The following is a 21,548-nucleotide window of genomic DNA, read 5'->3' on the forward strand; positions in this document are numbered from 1 at the left end:
TATATATCTCTCAGTGTTAAATGCCTCTATGTTCTCACCAGACTGTTAGGGTTGATCAGATGTGATTGATAGTGGATAGGGGTACTTTGGATTTATACTGTATGTCTATATTAAGTTTAAGTTGTGCTCACCAGACTGTTAGGGTTGATTTTCCTAGTCTCCACCTTCTTGTCTGCTGTGATCTTCTTCACCGACAGCTGGGCCTCTTTCAGCCTGGGAGAAGGAGGGAAGAATGGGAAATGAGGTTCACATCAGTCTCATGGTGAGAAAGCTGATCTAGGATCCTCTAAGATCATAGTGAATAACATTACATGGACAGGGGGGACCTGATCCCAGACCTGCACTCCTACTCTGAGACACTTGATGCATACGGCCCCAAAAGACAAAGCTCACATCAGTCTCAGACCTAGTCATACAGGAGATTATGCTGTGTTAAGACATACAGACTACGTACTAGATAATACAGGGTCACATTGTTCAAAAAGACAGACAGTCTAGATAGATATGAGAACAGTGTTTCTTAACTCAGTCAGTCGGTGGACTGGCAGGGTACATGTAGCTGATCCCAGATGTGGGATGTCACATATCTTAGAGTTATCTTCCTGATTTAGTCACTTCTCAGGCAGATAGAGTTTTATAAGCAAAATAATATATATCCAAGTCAAAATAATATATATCCAAGTCAAAATAATATATATCCAAGTCAAAATAATATATATCCAAGTCAAAATAATATATATCCAAGTCAAAATAATGTATATGGTATGCCACTAAGCACATGTTTTTATCCAAAGTGACTTACAGTGAATTAACACATTTTTAGTAGGTGTAAGTGTTTCCTGCGGGAATTGAACTTTTCTAGTCTAGGACATACAGGTGAACAGTAATTCATTGAGGTTGTAGGCGTAACTGACAAAGGTTCAAACCCAGGGTGTTCTGCATGCCACAAGACTGAGTTAGCCCTCTAAGAAAAAGCCTAGGCATTAGGTCTCTCTCTCTCTCACCCCTCTCCCTCCCTCTCTCACCCCTCTCTCTCACCCCCCCTCTCCCCCTGTCTCGCTCTCCCCCTCTCCTCTCTCCCCAATCTCTCTCACACCCCCCTCTCATTGTCTCTCTCTCTCTCTCTCTCTCTCTCTCTCTCTCTCTCTCTCTCTCTCTCTCTCTCTCTCTCTCTCTCTCTCTCTCTCTGTCTCTCTGTCTCTCTGTGTCTCTGTCTCTCTGTCTCTCTGTCTCTCTGTCTCTCTGTCTCTCTGTCTCTCTGTCTCTCTGTCTCTCTGTCTCTCTGTCTCTCTGTCTCTCTGTCTCTGTCTCTCTGTCTCTGTCTCTCTCTCTGTCTCTCTCGCCCCTCTCTGTCTCTGTCTATGTCTGTCTCTCTCTCTCTGCCCACACACCTCTCTTTGGATATATTCTTGTTCTCTCTCTTCCACCTGGTCTTGAAGTCGGTACAGAACTCAAACCACAGCATAAAGAAGTGACCTGTCGCCACTTCGGTCTCTCCTGTCTTGGGCTTCAGCCCTAAGAACGTCACCAGCTCGTGGAAGCTGAGGAACGGAGATAAGGGAAGATAGTGTTAGAACTTCAGGTCCAGTGAATCTCTTGTATAAAATAATTTAATTACTGTAGAGAGCAGTATCACCTTGTGGAACTCTTCAATGAAACCTACAATGTTAAACATACTACAAAGAAGGGAAGTAGAAAGAGAGAAATGTGTGTTTTCAAACCTTTTTTGTGCAAACATCAACTGGGCATGCACTTCGTCTTGTTCATTATTCGCTGCAAATTAAATACACACAATTGTATAACATTTAAATTAACATATTCTTCTTTCCTCAAAGTGTATTGTACAGTACATATACCAGCGTGCAAAGACAAGCACTGACAACCTCTTGTGCTGTGCAATGCTTTTGTCAAATGGAGTCATACAACCATTTTATTTTTAGAAACACAAATGTTATCCCACAAAGGGGCCGCTTCTTGGTGCCATTTTCCAATATGGTTATGTCTTGATCACACACACACACACACTCTCTGTCTGTACAGTTTCTCCCACCAAACGTTCCTCCTGTCTGTCTCTCTCCAGAGTCCCAGTACTCAATGCCAAATCTGCCTGATCCCTATCTGTGTGTCTAGCCTCTGAACCCCACCGTAAGCTGTCTATCTCCCCCCCAGACCCTTATCTAGCCCTTAAAAAAGACGGAAGAGATATTCGCCATGGCAACAGGATGTACGCGTCCTTATCTGAGAGATAGAGACAATTGAATAATTACGTCAAGAGCAATGTGAGGAGGGAGAGGGGAGGGATGGAGAATTAGAGAAGGATGGAGAACGAGAGAGAGAGCGAGAGAGGGAGGGAGCGATACAGAGAGAGAGAGAGGAATAGATGGGTAAGGAAAATATATATACTCATAGTGAACACTGGGAGGCATGTTGAGATCAAAGGTTGGAACCGGTTCAGGGAACAGAAACAAAACCTAAAAAGAACAAAATGATTTAAGGAACAGAACCCAAACTGAAAACTAAAGAGATTTATACTGTTCCGGAACAGAAGCGTTATTTTATAAGCATGGGAACCAGTTAATAATGTTATTCTATAAGCATGGGAACCAGTTAATAATGTTATTCTATAAGCATGGAACCAGTTAATAATGTTATTCTATAAGCATGGGAACCAGTTAATAATGTTATTCTATAAGCATGGGAACCAGTTAATAATGTTATTCTATAAGCATGGGAACCAGTTAATAATGTTATTCTATAAGCATGGAACCAGTTATTAATGTTATTCTATAAGCATGGGAACCAGTTAATAATGTTATTCTATAAGCATGGGAACCAGTTAATAATGTTATTCTATAAGCATGGAACCAGTTATTAATGTTATTCTATAAGCATGGAACCAGTTAATAATGTTATTCTATAAGCATGGGAACCAGTTAATAATGTTATTCTATAAGCATGGGAACCAGTTAATAATGTTATTTTATAAGCATGGGAACCAGTTAATAATGTTATTCTATAAGCATGGGAACCAGTTAATAATGTTATTCTATAAGCATGGAACCAGTTAATAATGTTATTCTATAAGCATGGGAACCAGTTAATAATGTTATTCTATAAGCACCAGTTAATAATGTTATTCTATAAGCATGGGAACCAGTTAATAATGTTATTCTATAAGCATGGAACCAGTTATTAATGTTATTCTATAAGCATGGAACCAGTTAATAATGTTATTCTATAAGCATGGGAACCAGTTAATAATGTTATTCTATAAGCATGGGAACCAGTTAATAATGTTATTCTATAAGCATGGGAACCAGTTAATAATGTTATTTTATAAGCACCAGTTAATAATGTTATTCTATAAGCATGGGAACCAGTTAATAATGTTATTCTATAAGCATGGGAACCAGTTAATAATGTTATTCTATAAGCATGGAACCAGTTAATAATGTTATTTTATAAGCATGGGAACCAGTTAATAATGTTATTCTATAAGCACCAGTTAATAATGTTATTCTATAAGCATGGAACCAGTTAATAATGTTATTCTATAAGCATGGGAACCAGTTAATAATGTTATTCTATAAGCATGGAACCAGTTAATAATGTTATTCTATAAGCATGGGAACCAGTTAATAATGTTATTCTATAAGCACCAGTTAATAATGTTATTCTATAAGCATGGAACCAGTTAATAATGTTATTCTATAAGCATGGAACCAGTTAATAATGTTATTCTATAAGCATGGGAACCAGTTAATAATGTTATTCTATAAGCATGGAACCAGTTAATAATGTTATTCTATAAGCATGGGAACCAGTTAATAATGTTATTCTATAAGCATGGGAACCAGTTAATAATGTTATTCTATAAGCACCAGTTAATAATGTTATTCTATAAGCATGGAACCAGTTAATAATGTTATTCTATAAGCATGGGAACCAGTTAATAATGTTATTCTATAAGCATGGGAACCAGTTAATAATGTTATTTTATAAGCATGGGAACCAGTTAATAATGTTATTCTATAAGCATGGGAACCAGTTAATAATGTTATTCTATAAGCATGGGAACCAGTTAATAATGTTATTCTATAAGCATGGGAACCAGTTAATAATGTTATTCTATAAGCATGGGAACCAGTTAATAATGTTATTCTATAAGCATGGGAACCAGTTAATAATGTTATTCTATAAGCATGGGAACCAGTTAATAATGTTATTTTATGTTCCGGGCATTTTTTTCAGTTCCCAAAAAAAGTGCCAATACAAAGCACTCACTCTGACTCAAACTTATTCCAGCATCTGCCTGCCTGCTGGAGGTCTTTGCCAGCGGGTGTGTAGGCTACCTGCCCCTCCCCTCTGAAGCATAGGTTACTGTAGCCCCTCCCTTCTGAAGCACAGGCTACTGTAGCCCCTCCCCTCTGAAGCATAGGTTACTGTAGCCCCTCCCTTCTGAAGCACAGGCTACTGTAGCCCCTCCCCCTCTGAAGCATAGGCTACTGTAGCTCCTCCCCTCTGAAGCATAGGTTACTGTAGCCCCTCCCCCTCCGAAGAATAGGCTACTGTAGCTCCTCCCCTCTGAAGCATAGGTTACTGTAGCCCCTCCCCCTCCGAAGAATAGGCTACTGTAGCTCCTCCCCTCCGAAGCATAGGTTACTGTAGCCCCTCCCCCTCTGAAGCATAGGCTACTGTAGCTCCTCCCCTCTGAAGCATAGGCTAATGTAGCCCCTCCCCCTCTGAAGCATAGGCTACTGTAGCCCCTCCCCCTGTGAAGCATAGGCTACTGTAGCCCCTCCCCCTGTGAAGCATAAGTTACTGTATTCTACTGATGACGTTACATAGGTTACTGTATTCTACTGTTGACGTTACATAGGTTATTGTAGCCTACTGATGAAGTTACATAGGTTACTGTATTCTACTGATGACGTTACATAGGTTACTGTTATCTACTGATGACGTTACATAGGTTACTGTATTCTACTGATGACGTTACATAGGTTACTGTAATCTACTGATGACGTTACAAGTGTAATTCCGAAATTAGGGAGCGATGTTTAATTAGAGAAGAATGGATTTACTTTTTCAATGCTAGTTAAGGACACTATAATTATTACATTTTATTAACTGCAAAAAGGGAAGAAGTTTTCTTTATTATTCTCTTGCTGCTCTGCACACACAACCTTGTTAGCTCTGGTCCAACACTAAACCAACTCCAGAAGTTGAAAGACATTTAAAGTTCCTCCATAGAAGCCGGTACTCTGTGGGTATAATTCAGTGGGCCCAATTCAGATGACGCATGTCACAACAAGACGTCGAGAGCTTCAAGACAAGCTTCCTCCATCCTTTCCCACTCTCTCGATCAACATTTCAGTTGCATCTCACTGCCTACACTGTGACTGGCAGCACAGTGTGTGTTTGTCTTTCATTATGATTAAACCGTGCTGTTATGACAAAATACAATTTGCTTTAAACAACTTTCCTATACAGATTAAAATCGCTTGCCCGGTCCACAGCAAGCTGCTCTATCCACACTGATTGGTGAAGTGATTTAATGTTATATTTCAGAGGTTTAAAAAAGAACAGAAAGGAACGATAGAAACCCTTACGATTAGTTGGTGTTTGAACCGGTTCAGAACTTTATTTTGCTGGTCGGAACAGCGGAAGAGAAGGAAAACAATAATGGATCTGTTCAATAGGACTGGAATATCATTTCAGTTCCAACCCCTTGTTGAGATGTTGGCTTTTTAGTAGCACCTTGTACATCAAGAGATACTGTTTAGAAAAAACACCAATGGAAGTTTAAGTACATAAGAAGATGACTGATCAAACTATTGTGGAAAATTGGTTGGTGGTGTCACTATATTACTAACTACTGTTGTTGTGTTACTATATTACTAACTACTGTTGTTGTGTTACTATATTACTAACTACTGTTGTTGTGTTACTGTTGTTGTGTCACTATATTACTAACTACTGTTGTTGTGTCACTATATTACTAACTACTGTTGTTGTGTTACTATATTACTAACTACTGTTGTTGTGTTACTATATTACTAACTACTGTTGTTGTGTTACTGTTGCTGTGTTACTATATTACTAACTACTGTTGTTGTGTCACTATATTACTAACTACTGTTGTTGTGTTACTATATTACTAACTACTGTTGTTGTGTTACTATATTACTAACTACTGTTGTTGTGTTACTATATTACTAACTACTGTTGCTGTGTCACTATATTACTAACTACTGTTGTTGTGTTACTATATTACTAACTACTGTTGTTGTGTTACTATACTACTAACTACTGTTGTTGTGTTACTGTTGTTGTGTTACTATACTACTAACTACTGTTGTTGTGTCACTATATTACTAACTACTGTTGTTGTGTTACTATATTACTAACTACTGTTGTTGTGTTACTGTTGTTGTGTTACTATACTACTAACTACTGTTGTTGTGTCACTATATTACTAACTACTGTTGTTGTGTTACTATATTACTAACTACTGTTGTTGTGTTACTATACTACTAACTACTGTTGGTGTGTCACTATATTACTAACTACTGTTGTTGTGTTACTGTTGTTGTGTTACTATACTACTAACTACTGTTGTTGTGTCACTATATTACTAACTACTGTTGTTGTGTCACTGTTGTTGTGTTACTATATTACTAACTACTGTTGTTGTGTTACTGTTGTTGTGTCACTATATTACTAACTACTGTTGTTGTGTTACTGTTGTTGTGTTACTATATTACTAACTACTGTTGTTATGTTACTGTTGCTGTGTCACTATATTACTAACTACTGTTGTTGTGTCACTATATTACTAACTACTGTTGTTGTGTTACTATATTACTAACTACTGTTGTTGTGTTACTATATTACTAACTACTGTTGTTGTGTTACTATATTACTAACTACTGTTGTTGTTTCACTATATTACTAACTACTGTTGCTGTGTCACTATATTACTAACTACTGTTGTTGTGTTACTATATTACTAACTACTGTTGTTATGTTACTGTTGCTGTGTCACTATATTACTAACTACTGTTGTTGTGTTACTATATTACTAACTACTGTTGTTGTGTTACTATATTACTAACTACTGTTGTTGTGTTACTATATTACTAACTACTGTTGTTGTGTCACTATATTACTAACTACTGTTGTTGTGTCACTATACTACTAACTACTGTTGTTGTGTTACTATATTACTAACTACTGTTGCTGTGTCACTATATTACTAACTACTGTTGTTGTGTTACTATATTACTAACTACTGTTGTTGTGTTACTATACTACTAACTACTGTTGTTGTGTTACTATATTACTAACTACTGTTGTTGTGTCACTGTTGTTGTGTTACTATATTACTAACTACTGTTGTTGTGTTACTATATTACTAACTACTGTTGTTGTGTTACTATATTACTAACTACTGTTGTTGTGTTACTGTTGTTGTGTCACTATATTACTAACTACTGTTGTTGTGTCACTATATTACTAACTACTGTTGTTGTGTTACTATATTACTAACTACTGTTGTTGTGTCACTATACTACTAACTACTGTTGTTGTGTCACTATATTACTAACTACTGTTGTTGTGTCACTATATTACTAACTACTGTTGTTGTGTTACTATATTACTAACTACTGTTGTTGTGTCACTATATTACTAACTACTGTTGTTGTGTTACTATACTACTAACTACTGTTGTTGTGTTACTATATTACTAACTACTGTTGTTGTGTTACTGTTGTTGTGTCACTATATTACTAACTACTGTTGTTGTGTCACTGTTGTTGTGTTACTATATTACTAACTACTGTTGTTGTGTTACTATATTACTAACTACTGTTGTTGTGTTACTATATTACTAACTACTGTTGTTGTGTTACTATATTACTAACTACTGTTGTTGTGTTACTGTTGTTGTGTTACTATACTACTAACTACTGTTGTTGTGTTACTATACTACTAACTACTGTTGTTGTGTCACTATATTACTAACTACTGTTGTTGTGTTACTGTTGTTGTGTTACTATACTACTAACTACTGTTGTTGTGTTACTATATTACTAACTACTGTTGTTGTGTTACTGTTGCTGTGTCACTATATTACTAACTACTGTTGTTGTGTCACTATATTACTAACTACTGTTGTTGTGTTACTATATTACTAACTACTGTTGTTGTGTTACTATATTACTAACTACTGTTGTTGTGTTACTGTTGTTGTGTTACTATATTACTAACTACTGTTGTTGTGTCACTATATTACTAACTACTGTTGTTGTGTTACTGTTGCTGTGTCACTATATTACTAACTACTGTTGTTGTGTCACTATATTACTAACTACTGTTGTTGTGTTACTATATTACTAACTACTGTTGTTGTGTTACTGTTGTTGTGTTACTATATTACTAACTACTGTTGTTGTGTCACTGTTGTTGTGTTACTATATTACTAACTACTGTTGTTGTGTCACTATATTACTAACTACTGTTGTTGTGTTACTATATTACTAACTACTGTTGTTGTGTCACTATATTACTAACTACTGTTGTTGTGTTACTATATTACTAACTACTGTTGTTGTGTCACTATATTACTAACTACTGTTGTTGTGTCACTGTTGTTGTGTTACTATATTACTAACTACTGTTGTTGTGTTACTATATTACTAACTACTGTTGCTGTGTTACTATATTACTAACTACTGTTGTTGTGTTACTATATTACTAACTACTGTTGTTGTGTTACTATATTACTAACTACTGTTGTTGTGTCACTGTTGTTGTGTCACTATATTACTAACTACTGTTGTTGTGTCACTATATTACTAACTACTGTTGCTGTGTTACTATACTACTAACTACTGTTGTTGTGTTACTATATTACTAACTACTGTTGTTGTGTTACTATATTACTAACTACTGTTGTTGTGTTACTATACTACTAACTACTGTTGTTGTGTTACTATACTACTGACTACTGTTGTTGTGTTACTATACTACTAACTACTGTTGTTGTGTTACTATATTACTAACTACTGTTGTTGTGTCACTATATTACTAACTACTGTTGTTGTGTTACTATACTACTAACTACTGTTGTTGTGTTACTATATTACTAACTACTGTTGTTGTGTCACTATATTACTAACTACTGTTGTTGTGTTACTATATTACTAACTACTGTTGTTGTGTCACTATATTACTAACTACTGTTGTTGTGTCACTATATTACTAACTACTGTTGCTGTGTTACTATATTACTAACTACTGTTGTTGTGTCACTATATTACTAACTACTGTTGTTGTGTCACTATATTACTAACTACTGTTGTTGTGTTACTATATTACTAACTACTGTTGTTGTGTTACTGTTGTTGTGTCACTATATTACTAACTACTGTTGTTGTGTTACTGTTGTTGTGTCACTGTCACGATCGTGTGGAGGATTGACGGACCAAAACGCAGCATTTGGAAAATAAGCCATCTCTTTTATTGATGACGAAGGCAAAACGAAACAAAAACACTTACGAACTAACCAAAACAATAAACGACCGTGAAGCTATGAACGTAGTGCACATACAGGCTACAAACGTATAACATAGACAATTACCCACATCAAACGAAAGCCTATGGCTACCCTAAATATGGCTCCCAATCAGAGACAACAGAAATCAGCTGTCTCTAATTGGGAACCCATTCAGGCAACCATAGACTCTCCTAGACAACTACACCAAAATAGACACAGCTAGACACATACACTCAACACAAACCCATACACTACACCCAACACCCCCTTTACCATATAATCACCCAAAACCGACAAAACACAAACATTACCCATGTCACACCCTGACCTAACTAAAAATAATAAAGAAAACAAAGAATACTAAGGCCAGGGCGTGACATAACCCCCCCCCCTTAAGGTGCGAACTCCGGGCGCACCAGCACACAGTCTAGGGGTGGGTCTGGGTGGGCTTCCTTCCACGGTGGCGGCTCCGGCACCGGTCGTGGTCCCCACCCCACCACAGGCACTAACCGCCTCCGTAGCTTCCTCCAAATGGCCCCCCTCCACATTAACCCCACTGAATTAAGGGGCAGTTCCGGACTAAGGGGCAGCTCCGGACTAAGGGGCAGCTCCGGACTAAGGGGCAGCTCCGGACTAAGGGGCAGCTCCGGACTAAGAGGCAGCTCCGGACTAAGGGGCAGTACCAGGATAAGGGGCAGTACCAGGATAAGGGGCAGCACCAGGATAAGGGAGAGCACCAGGATAAAGGGCAGCACCAGGATAAGGGGCAGCTCCGGACTGATGAACGGCAGCTCCGGACTGAGGGACTGCAGCTCCGGACTGAGGGACGGCAGCTCCGGACTGAGGGACGGCCCATGGCTGGCTGACGGATCTGGCTGCTCATGGCTGGCTGACGGATCTGGCTGCTCATGGCTGGCTGACGGGTATAGCTGCTCATGGCTGGCTGACGGATCTGGCTGCTCATGGCTGGCTGACGGATCTGGCTGCTCATGGCTGGCTGACGGATCTGGCTGCTCATGGCTGGCTGACGGATCTGGCTGCTCTTTGGGAGTGTGGCGAGTCCAGAGGGGAGATCTGCGTCAACTTCCCGTGCTACCCGTGAGGACTCTAAGAGGGAACCTGAGCCAGTCGGGCTGATATTGGAGGTGAGCAATGGGAATGATACAGAGACTGTTAAGGATTTATTGGGGATGTTGGAAGAGAGTGAAATGAGGGAGCTGCTGTGTTGGTGCGTGAGGCACAAGATCCACCCGACAGAGCGTGTGCGGGATGTGAGGTTACCTGAGTCAGCTCTCCATGCTCGTCCTGATGTGCGTGCTAACCGTCTGGGAATGACAGTCCCACGAACCAGGCCTCCTGTACGCCTCCCTAGTCCTGCACCTCCTGTATTAGCCCCACGTACTAACTCTCCTGTGACAGTCCCCAGCCCAGTACAACCAGTGCCTCCTCCACGCACTAGCCCTATGGTGCGTGTCTCCAGCCCTTTACCACCAGTGCCTAAATCACGCACCAAGCCTCCTGTGTGTCCCCAGAGTCCTGTGCGTCCTGTTGCTGCTCCCCGCACTAGCCCTGAGATGCATGTCCCCAGTCCGGTACCACCAGTTCCGGCACCGCGCACTAAGCCACATGTGCGTCTCCTAAGTCCTGTGCACACTGTTGTTTCTCCCCGCACTCGTCCTGAGGTGCGTGCCCTCAGTCCGGTACCACGCACCAGGCATATAGTGCGCTTCGAGAGGTCAGTGTGCCCTGTCCCTGCTCCCCGCACTAGCCCTGAGATGCGTGTCCCCAGTCCGGTACCACCAGTTCCGGCCCCACGCACTAGGCCTAATGTGCGTCCCCAGGGTCCAGTATGCCCTGTTCCTGCTCCCCGCACTAGCCTGAAAGTGCGTGCCTTTAGCCTGGTGCCTCCAGTTCCGGCACTACGCACCAAGCCTACAGTGCGTCTCAGCCGGCCAGAGTCTGCCGTCTGCCCAACGGCGCATGAACTGCCTGTCTGCCATGAGCCTGCAAAGCTGCCCGTCTGCCATGAGCCTACAGAGCCTTCCGCCAGACAGGAGCAGCCAGAGCCTTCCGCCAGACAGGAGCAGTCTGAGCCATCCGTCTCCGCAGCGCCATCTGAGCCATCCGTCTCTCCAGCGCCGTCTGAGCCATCCGTCTCCCCAGCGCCGTCTGAGCCATCCGTCTCCCCAGCGCCGTCTGAGCCATCCGTCTGTCCCGAGCCATTAGAGCCGCCCGTCTGTCCCGAGCCGTCAGAGCCGATAGTCAGTCAGGAGCCGCTAGAGCCAGTCGTCAGTCAGGATCTGCCAGAGCCGCCAACCAGACAGGATCTGCCAGAGCCGCCAACCAGACAGGATCTGCCAGAGCCGTCAGTGAGCCATGAGCGTCCAGAGCCGTCAGCCAGCCATGAGCGTCCAGAGCCGTCAGCCAGCCATGAGCGTCCAGAGCCGTCAGTGAGCCATGAGCGTCCAGAGCCGTCAGCCAGCCATGAGCGTCCAGAGCCGTCAGCCAGCCATGAGCGTCCAGAGCCGTCAGCCAGTCATGAGCTGTCCCTCAGCCCAGAGCGGCTATTTATTCAGAACTGCCCCTCAGTCCAGAGCTGTCTCTCTGTCCGGAGCTGCCTTTCAGTCCGGAGTTGCCCCTCTATCCTGAGCTACCTCTCTATCCTGAGCTACCTCTCTATCCTGAGCTACCTCTCTATCCTGAGCTACCTCTCTGTCCTGAGCTATCCCTCTGTCCTGAGCTATCCCTCTGTCCTGAGCTATCCCTCTGTCCCGGTGCTGTCCCTGGTGTCGAGGTTACCAAAAGGATTTAGTGGGGGTAAGATGAGGGTGGTCATTCATAGGGGGAAATGGAAGCTGGGATTGACTATGGTGGGGTGGGGACCTCGCCCGGAGCCTGAGCCACCACCGTGGTCAGATGCCCACCCAGACCCTCCCCTAGACTTTGTGCTGGTGCGCCCGGAGTTCGCACCTTATGGGGGGGGTTATGTCACGTTCCTGACCTATTTCTGTTAGTTTGTTGTATGTGTTAGTTGGTCAGGACGTGAGTTTGGGTGGGCATTCTATGTTTTCTGTTTCTATGTTGGTTTATGGGTTGCCTGGTATGGCTCTTAATTAGAGGCAGGTGTTTGGCGTTCCTCTAATTAAGAGTCATATTTAGGTAGGTTGTCTCACAGTGTTCGTTGTGGGTGGTTGTCTCCTGTGTCAGTGTTTGTCGCACCATACGGGACTGTTTCGGTTTGTTTGTTTCAGTGTCATTTTATGTGTAGGCTATTTTCACTGTTTGTGCGTTCTCGTGTGTTATGTGAGTCCGTCGTCCAGATCTGTCTACACCGTTTGTTGTTTTTGTTAGTTTAGTCAAGTTCGTGTTTTTTCGTGTTTTTTCTTTAATAAATATGTCTTCAAACTCCGCTGCATTTTGGTTCCCTCACTACTCCTCCTTTTCGGTTGAAGAGGAGGAGGATCGCTGTTACAGTCACTATATTACTAACTACTGTTGTTGTGTTACTATATTACTAACTACTGTTGCTGTGTTACTATGCTACAACTACTGGGGACTACAGTAGTCCTCATTATTTCCCAGTGCTTTAGGCTACTCACCAATCAGAAGAAACGACTCCATTTTGTCCTTAAATGGCTGGAGGTGTTCTCCTGAAGAGCTGGAACACACCTTCTGAACCCCTTCCTCACACACTGGGAAAACAGGGGGAAAAACACTGGTTCTCTTTCAATGAGACGACATTATGAGCAGACGATCCCAAACGGCCCACCAACTTGAAAAGTGTGACATCACGTTTTCATATTCATTCATGTGGGTGAGTGGAATGATGTTACTCTGTGTTAGTGTTCGGGAGACTCCCTCAGCCTGTGTACCTCTCTCTCTCTCTCTGTAGTGAGTGATACTTCAGATTCCTCACAGCTAAAACCTCAGCGCCAGTGTTCTGTTCTCACCAGACCCCATTCATTCACACAGGCAGCAACAAAGCTGGTTTCCAGTCAAATCTGGTTTCCCCACAGTGGCCATTCAGAAACCCTGTTTATAGTTAAGCTAAGGACTGTCTTTGACCAACACAGAACAAAAGATTTTCCTCTCTTCCGTCTCCTCTCTTTACCCCTTCAACCGTTCTCTACTGTCTTTAAGTGTGCCCATATGATTCTATTACCCAACCAGCCCCAGCTTTCGTAGTGCTGAGGACAATGCACCTCACTCTCTCTCTATTCCTGTGTGTGTGTGAGACAGTTTGCACATGTGTGTGTGTGTTTGGACACTTCTCAGTCTATGTGCATATATGTGTGTGTGTGTGTGTGTGTGTGTGTGTGTGTGTGTGTGTGTGTGTGTGTGTGTGTGTGTGTGTGTGTGTGTGTGTGTGTGTGTGTGTGTGTGTGTGTGTGTGTGTGTGTGTGTGTGTGTGTGTGTGTGCGTGTGTCCAGAGGCTTGGTGGAGTGTCTCTGATTCAGAGTCTCTGTGGAAGTGCCCTGGCGCCTTTCAGATACAGCTATAATCCTGCCCATCAGATCTGTCTCCGTGTCTCTGTGAGCCTGTACTGTACCGTTGCCAGCGATCAGAGTGGAGGGCGATCACCACTGTCCCTATGTAATCTGAGGTGGTACATCTTATCAACCCAAACAGACCGCCCTATAAACACAAGCACGCCCCCCCCCCCCCCCCCCCCATACACACACACCCACACACCCACACACCCACACACACACACACACACACACACACACACACACACACACACACACACACACACACACACACACACACACACACACACACACACACACACACACACACACGTATACTACGAGCAGTGCCCCCCAGATGTGTGTCGCAGATGCCCTTCTCTCTACCTCTCAACACGACCAGGTCTTATCACTGAGAGTCCCAGCCACCATCTCTCCATCTAACTCAGGAGCCTTTTGTCCTGCTGTTTGAACCTCCCTCATGCCTGGGTTGAACCAAGCCTTTGTTTTGTGTGTGTGTGTGTTTGTGTGTGCGAGCGTGTTTGTTGGTTTTCCTATACTTGTGAGAACCTGAAATCCCCAAAAGGACAGAAAACAAGGACAATTCTCCCCCTAGGGGACAAAGGCTAGTAGTTAGGTTTTAGGGGAGTTGGGTTAGGATTAAGGTTAGGGTTAAGGTTAGGGTTAAGGTAAGGGTTAAGGGTTAATGATTAGGGTTAATGTAATGGTTAAGGTTAAGGTAAGGGTTGGGGTTAGGTTTAGGGGTTGGGTTAGGGTTAAGGTTAGGGTTAGGGTTAAGGTTACGGTTAAGGTTAGGGTTAAGGTAAGGGTTAAGGTTAGGGTTAAGGTTAGGGTTAAGGTTAGGGTTAGGGTTAAGGTAAGGGTTAAGGTTAGGGTTAAGGTTAGGGTTAAGGTTAGGGTTAAGGTTAGGGTTAAGGTTAGGGTTAAGGTTAAGGTGGGGGTTGGGTTTAGGGAAAATAATTTTAGGTCCGCACAAGGATAAAATAACAAAACATGTGTGCGCGTGTGTGTGTGTGTGTGCGTGTACTGAGCTATTCTCTGCTCTCCTGTTGAAGCATCAGTTTATCCCCACTGGGAAATATGAACTGTCAGCTGTAGTAATTGAATGAACCACTTTGCGGTGGTCTGTGCCTATGCACAATACAATTAGAGTATATTGTTTCCTGAAAGAGTTTCCATTGAGTGTGACCCCACTGTAAACTCTAGGTTCTAGAATGAAAGCTGTTCCTTTGTCAGGAAGGAAATCACATCTATTTGTGGAAGCACTGATTGGTCACACGGGTCAAGAGCTGCCCAATCACAGATGAGATATAACCTTCATGAAACAAACAAAAACACAACTCAGTTTGCTGTGAAGTGCATCAGCTGCTCTACAGGACAGTAGTTCAACTCTATCAAGACACACCTGTTTCTCCAAAAGTAGACCTCTGTTTACCTGAGACTGAAGGACCCTCTTCCTGTCTGAAAGGACCAAACTCCGCTCCAACACAAAAGGCAAAAAAAGAGAAAGTCTCGCTAGTCGGCACACAATGCAGATACCCGCCTCCACAGTTTACACAAATCCTGAATGAAAACAGTATTCTTTGTAATCTTATCTGGGTGATGATGATGGAGCGTGGCGAGGGGGCGGGTTGTAACCGTGGCTCCCAGCAGGCTGTATTATGACTGGGCCTGAAAACTGGCTCCTCCAGCTCCTGTCATACCCTGATTGGACGGTGAGCCAGAGGGAACAAACAGAGCAGCAGTAGGAGTGGAGCCACAGAGAGAGAAAGACAGAGAGAGAGAAAGAGAGAGAGACAGAGAAAGAGGGGAGAGAGAGAGACAGAGAAAGAGGAGAGAGAGAGACAGAGAAAGAGGGGAGAGAGGAAGAGACAGAGAGAGAGGGTGGGGAGAGAGGGAGAGACAGAGAGAGAGGGTGGGGAGAGAGAGAGACAGAGAGAGAGAGCGAGAGAGTGAGAGAGCGAGAGAAAGAAAGAGAGAGAGAGAGAGAGATCGGCTGCCACCATCTGGGGTGCATCTATGTGCATCGATGCATCTAAACCAGGGTTTCTTAAACTATGAGTCGGGACCCAAAGGGGGGCCCTGGGCATGTTAGAGGTGAGTGGCGAGTTATGAGCCTACATCTATAATCACACACTATTTCTTCTTAATTTGGGTCAACGGAGGACAATTTGGGTCACGGGAAGACGGTCAATTTCTCATTTGGGTCTGGAGCTGAAATGGTTTAAGAACCCCAGATCTAAACAGTTGTTATCGAAGACGAAACCACAGTGATAACCTTTGACTCTGGCACAGCAGGTGAAGCAGAGACTCCTTCTGTCAGTCAGTCGGCCTGCCTGTCTCTGCCTGGATGTCTCTGCCTGCATGTCTCTGCCTGCCTGTCTCTGCCTGCATGTCTCTGCCTGCCTGTCTCTGCCTGCCTGCCTGTCTCTGCCTGCCTGTCTCTGCCTGCATGTCTCTGCCTGCCTGTCTCTGCCTGCCTGTCTCTGCCTGCATGTCTCCGCCTGCATGTCTCTGCCTGCATGTCTCTGCCTGCCTGTCTCTGCCTGCCTGTCTCTCCCTGCATGTCTCTGCCTGCCTGTCTCCGCCTGCATGTCTCTGCCTGCCTGTCTCTGCCTGCATGTCTCTGCCTGCCTGTCTCCGCCTGCATGTCTCTGCCTGCCTGTCTCTGCCTGCCTGCATGTCTCTGCCTGCCTGTCTCCGCCTGCATGTCTCTGCCTGCATGTCTCTGCCTGCCTGTCTCTGCCTGCCTGTCTCTCCCTGCATGTCTCTGCCTGCCTGTCTCCGCCTGCATGTCTCTGCCTGCATGTCTCTGCCTGCCTGTCTCCGCCTGCATGTCTCCGCCTGCCTGTCTCTGCCTGCCTGTCTCTGCCTGCCTGTCTCTGCCTGCCTGCCTGTCTCTGCCTGCCTGCCTGTCTCTGCCTGCCTGCCTGTCTCTGCCTGCCTGCCTGTCTCTGCCTGCCTGCCTGTCTCTGCCTGCATGTCTCTGCCTGCCTGTCTCTGCCTGCCTGTCTCTGCCTGCCTGCATGTCTCTGCCTGCCTGTCTCTGCCTGCCTGCCTCTGCCTGCCTGTCTCTGCCTGCCTGTCTCTGCCTGCCTGTCTCTGCCTGCCTGCATGTCTCTGCCTGCCTGCATGTCTCTGCCTGCCTGCATGTCTCTGCCTGCCTGCATGTCTCTGCCTGCCTGTCTCTGCCTGCATGTCTCTGCCTGCCTGCATGTCTCTGCCTGCATGTCTCTGCCTGCCTGCATGTCTCTGCCTGCATGTCTCTGCCTGCATGTCTCTGCCTGCCTGCATGTCTCTGCCTGCCTGCATGTCTCTGCCTGCCTGCATGTCTCTGCCTGCCTGTCTCTGCCTGCATGTCTCTGCCTGCATGTCTCTGCCTGCCTGTCTCTGCCTGCCTGCATGTCTCTGCCTGCATGTCTCTGCCTGCATGTCTCTGCCTGCATGTCTCTGCCTGCCTGCATGTCTCTGCCTGCATGTCTCTGCCTGCATGTCTCTGCCTGCATGTCTCTGCCTGCCTGTCTCTGCCTGCATGTCTCTGCCTGCCTGTCTCTGCCTGCCTGCATGTCTCTGCCTGCATGTCTCTGCCTGCCTGCATGTCTCTGCCTGCATGTCTCTGCCTGCATGTCTCTGCCTGCATGTCTCTGCCTGCATGTCTCTGCCTGCATGTCTCTGCCTGCCTGTCTCTGCCTGCATGTCTCTGCCTGCATGTCTCTGCCTGCATGTCTCTGCCTGCCTGCATGTCTCTGCCTGCCTGCATGTCTCTGCCTGCATGTCTCTGCCTGCATGTCTCTGCCTGCCTGTCTCTGCCTGCCTGTCTCTGCCTGCCTGTCTCTGCCTGCCTGTCTCTGCCTGCCTGTCTCTGCCTGCATGTCTCTGCCTGCATGTCTCTGCCTGCCTGTCTCTGCCTGCCTGTCTCTGCCTGCCTGCATGTCTCTGCCTGCCTGTCTCTGCCTGCATGTCTCCGCCTGCCTGTCTCTGCCTGCCTGTCTCTGCCTGCCTGTCTCTGCCTGCCTGCCTGTCTCTGCCTGCCTGTCTCTGCCTGCCTGCATGTCTCTGCCTGCCTGTCTCTGCCTGCCTGTCTCTGCCTGCCTGTCTCTGCCTGCCTGCCTGTCTCTGCCTGCCTGCCTGTCTCTGCCTGCCTGTCTCTGCCTGCATGTCTCCGCCTGCCTGTCTCTCCCTGCATGTCTCTGCCTGCCTGTCTCTGCCTGCCTGTCTCTGCCTGCCTGTCTCTGCCTGCCTGTCTCTGCCTGCCTGTCTCTGCCTGCATGTCTCTGCCTGCCTGTCTCTGCCTGCCTGTCTCTGCCTGCCTGCATGTCTCTGCCTGCCTGCATGTCTCTGCCTGCCTGCATGTCTCTGCCTGCCTGTCTCTGCCTGCATGTCTCTGCCTGCCTGTCTCTGCCTGCCTGTCTCTGCCTGCCTGTCTCTGCCTGCATGTCTCTGCCTGCCTGTCTCTGCCTGCCTGTCTCTGCCTGCCTGTCTCTGCCTGCCTGTCTCTGCCTGCATGTCTCTGCCTGCCTGTCTCTGCCTGCCTGTCTCTGCCTGCCTGTCTCTGCCTGCCTGTCTCTGCCTGCCTGTCTCTGCCTGCATGTCTCCGCCTGCCTGTCTCTGCCTGCCTGTCTCTGCCTGCCTGTCTCTGCCTGCCTGCCTGTCTCTGCCTGCCTGTCTCTGCCTGCCTGTCTCTGCCTGCCTGCATGTCTCTGCCTGCCTGTCTCTGCCTGCCTGTCTCTGCCTGCCTGTCTCTGCCTGCCTGCCTGTCTCTGCCTGCCTGCCTGTCTCCGCCTGCCTGTCTCTCCCTGCATGTCTCTGCCTGCCTGTCTCTGCCTGCATGTCTCTGCCTGCCTGTCTCTGCCTGCCTGTCTCTGCCTGCATGTCTCTGCCTGCCTGTCTCTGCCTGCCTGTCTCTGCCTGCATGTCTCTGCCTGCCTGTCTCTGCCTGCCTGTCTCTGCCTGCCTGTCTCTGCCTGCCTGCATGTCTCTGCCTGCCTGTCTCTGCCTGCCTGTCTCTGCCTGCATGTCTCTGCCTGCCTGTCTCTGCCTGCCTGTCTCTGCCTGCATGTCTCTGCCTGCCTGTCTCTGCCTGCCTGTCTCTGCCTGCCTGTCTCTGCCTGCCTGTCTCTGCCTGCCTGTCTCTGCCTGCATGTCTCTGCCTGCCTGTCTCTGCCTGCCTGTCTCTGCCTGCCTGTCTCTGCCTGCATGTCTCTGCCTGCCTGTCTCTGCCTGCCTGTCTCTGCCTGCATGTCTCTGCCTGCCTGTCTCTGCCTGCCTGTCTCTGCCTGCCTGTCTCTGCCTGCATGTCTCCGCCTGCCTGTCTCTGCCTGCATGTCTCTGCCTGCCTGTCTCTGCCTGCCTGTCTCTGCCTGCATGTCTCTGCCTGCCTGTCTCTGCCTGCCTGTCTCTGCCTGCCTGTCTCTGCCTGCATGTCTCTGCCTGCCTGTCTCTGCCTGCCTGTCTCCGCCTGCATGTCTCCGCCTGCCTGTCTCTGCCTGCCTGTCTCTGCCTGCCTGTCTCTGCCTGCCTGTCTCTGCCTGCATGTCTCTGCCTGCATGTCTCTGCCTGCATGTCTCTGCCTGCATGTCTCTGCCTGCCTGTCTCTGCCTGCATGTCTCTGCCTGCCTGTCTCTGCCTGCCTGTCTCTGCCTGCATGTCTCTGCCTGCCTGTCTCTGCCTGCCTGTCTCTGCCTGCATGTCTCTGCCTGCATGTCTCTGCCTGCCTGTCTCTGCCTGCATGTCTCTGCCTGCCTGTCTCTGCCTGCCTGTCTCTGCCTGCCTGTCTCTGCCTGCCTGTCTCTGCCTGCATGTCTCTGCCTGCATGTCTCTGCCTGCCTGTCTCTGCCTGCCTGTCTCTGCCTGCATGTCTCTGCCTGCCTGTCTCTGCCTGCATGTCTCTGCCTGCCTGTCTCTGCCTGCATGTCTCTGCCTGCCTGTCTCTGCCTGCCTGTCTCTGCCTGCCTGTCTCTGCCTGCCTGTCTCTGCCTGCATGTCTCTGCCTGCCTGTCTCTGCCTGCCTGTCTCTGCCTGCATGTCTCTGCCTGCATGTCTCTGCCTGCCTGTCTCTGCCTGCCTGTCTCTGCCTGCCTGTCTCTGCCTGCATGTCTCTGCCTGCCTGTCTCTGCCTGCCTGTCTCTGCCTGCATGTCTCTGCCTGCCTGTCTCTGCCTGCCTGTCTCTGCCTGCCTGTCTCTGCCTGCATGTCTCTGCCTGCATGTCTCTGCCTGCCTGTCTCTGCCTGCCTGTCTCTGCCTGCCTGTCTCTGCCTGCATGTCTCCGCCTGCATGTCTCTGCCTGCCTGTCTCTGCCTGCCTGTCTCTGCCTGCCTGTCTCTGCCTGCATGTCTCCGCCTGCCTGTCTCTGCCTGCCTGTCTCTGCCTGCCTGTCTCTGCCTGCATGTCTCCGCCTGCATGTCTATCTGTCTGTGTTGCTGACGTCACAGTGTTGTGATTAGGCATGAATGACCTCTGACCTGTCAGGTCTCGTCTCAGCTGTCTCAGGTCCTTGGTGATGTCTTCGAACTTGACCTGGGCGGCCAGGAACACATCCTGAGGCTCAGGGAGAGGGAAGACACTCCTCTCTGTCCCAGCGTTCTGGAGGGAAACAATAACAGCAACATCAGAGTGACGACAACAACATGACATTTGTTCTACACAGAAACATTTTCTTTTTAAACACCAGAATGACTAAAAACTCAAACACCTATAGACTAACTTCCAATAAAATACATTTCAATAAAGTGATTAACAAATGTTTGACATTACCTCGTCCAGGTTGCGGAGATAGTACGATGTCACATAGTCAACCAGACTGATACGATTGTCCTTCAAAAAACACAAGAGAACAGAGAAGACAAAAGATCCTCAACCACAAAGGAACCCAACACAAAACAATACATGTGTTCTTTATTCTGCTTTAAAATACTGTGAGCTGTAGGCCTTTACTAGGTCATTTGATACACTCAACTGTACTTCGTCCTGTAACATAGCCCTTACCCTGCTCTTGACGTCCTTTAGTTTGGGCAGGATCTCCAGTCCAAAGCCGTCAGCCTGTCCTCTGGTCGTGTTGCCCCCGTTCATATGGTTCCCCAGGGCTAGAATCAGACCCATCACTTCCCTCACGCTGGAGGTGTCCATCACATCCTGGAGACAGAAAGGCACTATCTACTGTTAACTAAACATAGTGTTGACTGTACTTCAGACTACTGAGATAAGTTACGTTTAATGTGATGATGCGGCCGGTGACACTTTGCTTCTTGAAAGTCCAATATCTTGAAAACTTGATTGCTGACATGCAAAACATTTTAGGAATGTATCAACAGTGGACTAATGAGACAAATACCAACAGATAGTTTTTGAGAGGAGTTTCTCTATAAGACTCTTTATTTAGTCTGCAAAATGTGTTCTACAAGTAAAACACGTTTCCTGTGGTTTCTATGTTGCCATCTAGTATGAACTAACATGTAGAGAGAGTTTCACCCTTCGACAGCCATCTAGTACGAACTAA

The 21,548-nt window shown here is 46.4% G+C and overlaps 1 protein-coding gene across 1 annotated transcript in view; it reads right to left on the minus strand.

Moving 5' to 3' along the window:
- LOC129825677 (uncharacterized) overlaps nt 1–21,548 on the minus strand; it is a 63,212-nt gene that overhangs the window by 3,597 nt on the left and 38,067 nt on the right. The window contains exons 11-17 of the mRNA XM_055885865.1: nt 21,038–21,184; nt 20,807–20,866; nt 20,515–20,635; nt 13,162–13,254; nt 1,722–1,773; nt 1,392–1,541; nt 132–213 (exon numbers count right to left, since the gene is read on the minus strand). Of these exons, the coding sequence (XP_055741840.1) occupies nt 132–213; nt 1,392–1,541; nt 1,722–1,773; nt 13,162–13,254; nt 20,515–20,635; nt 20,807–20,866; nt 21,038–21,184 (705 nt within the window). The remainder of the gene's footprint in view (nt 1–131; nt 214–1,391; nt 1,542–1,721; nt 1,774–13,161; nt 13,255–20,514; nt 20,636–20,806; nt 20,867–21,037; nt 21,185–21,548) is intronic.

Source organism: Salvelinus fontinalis, chromosome 27 (assembly GCF_029448725.1).
Source record: "Salvelinus fontinalis isolate EN_2023a chromosome 27, ASM2944872v1, whole genome shotgun sequence".
NCBI classification, from domain to species: Eukaryota; Metazoa; Chordata; class Actinopteri; order Salmoniformes; family Salmonidae; genus Salvelinus; species Salvelinus fontinalis.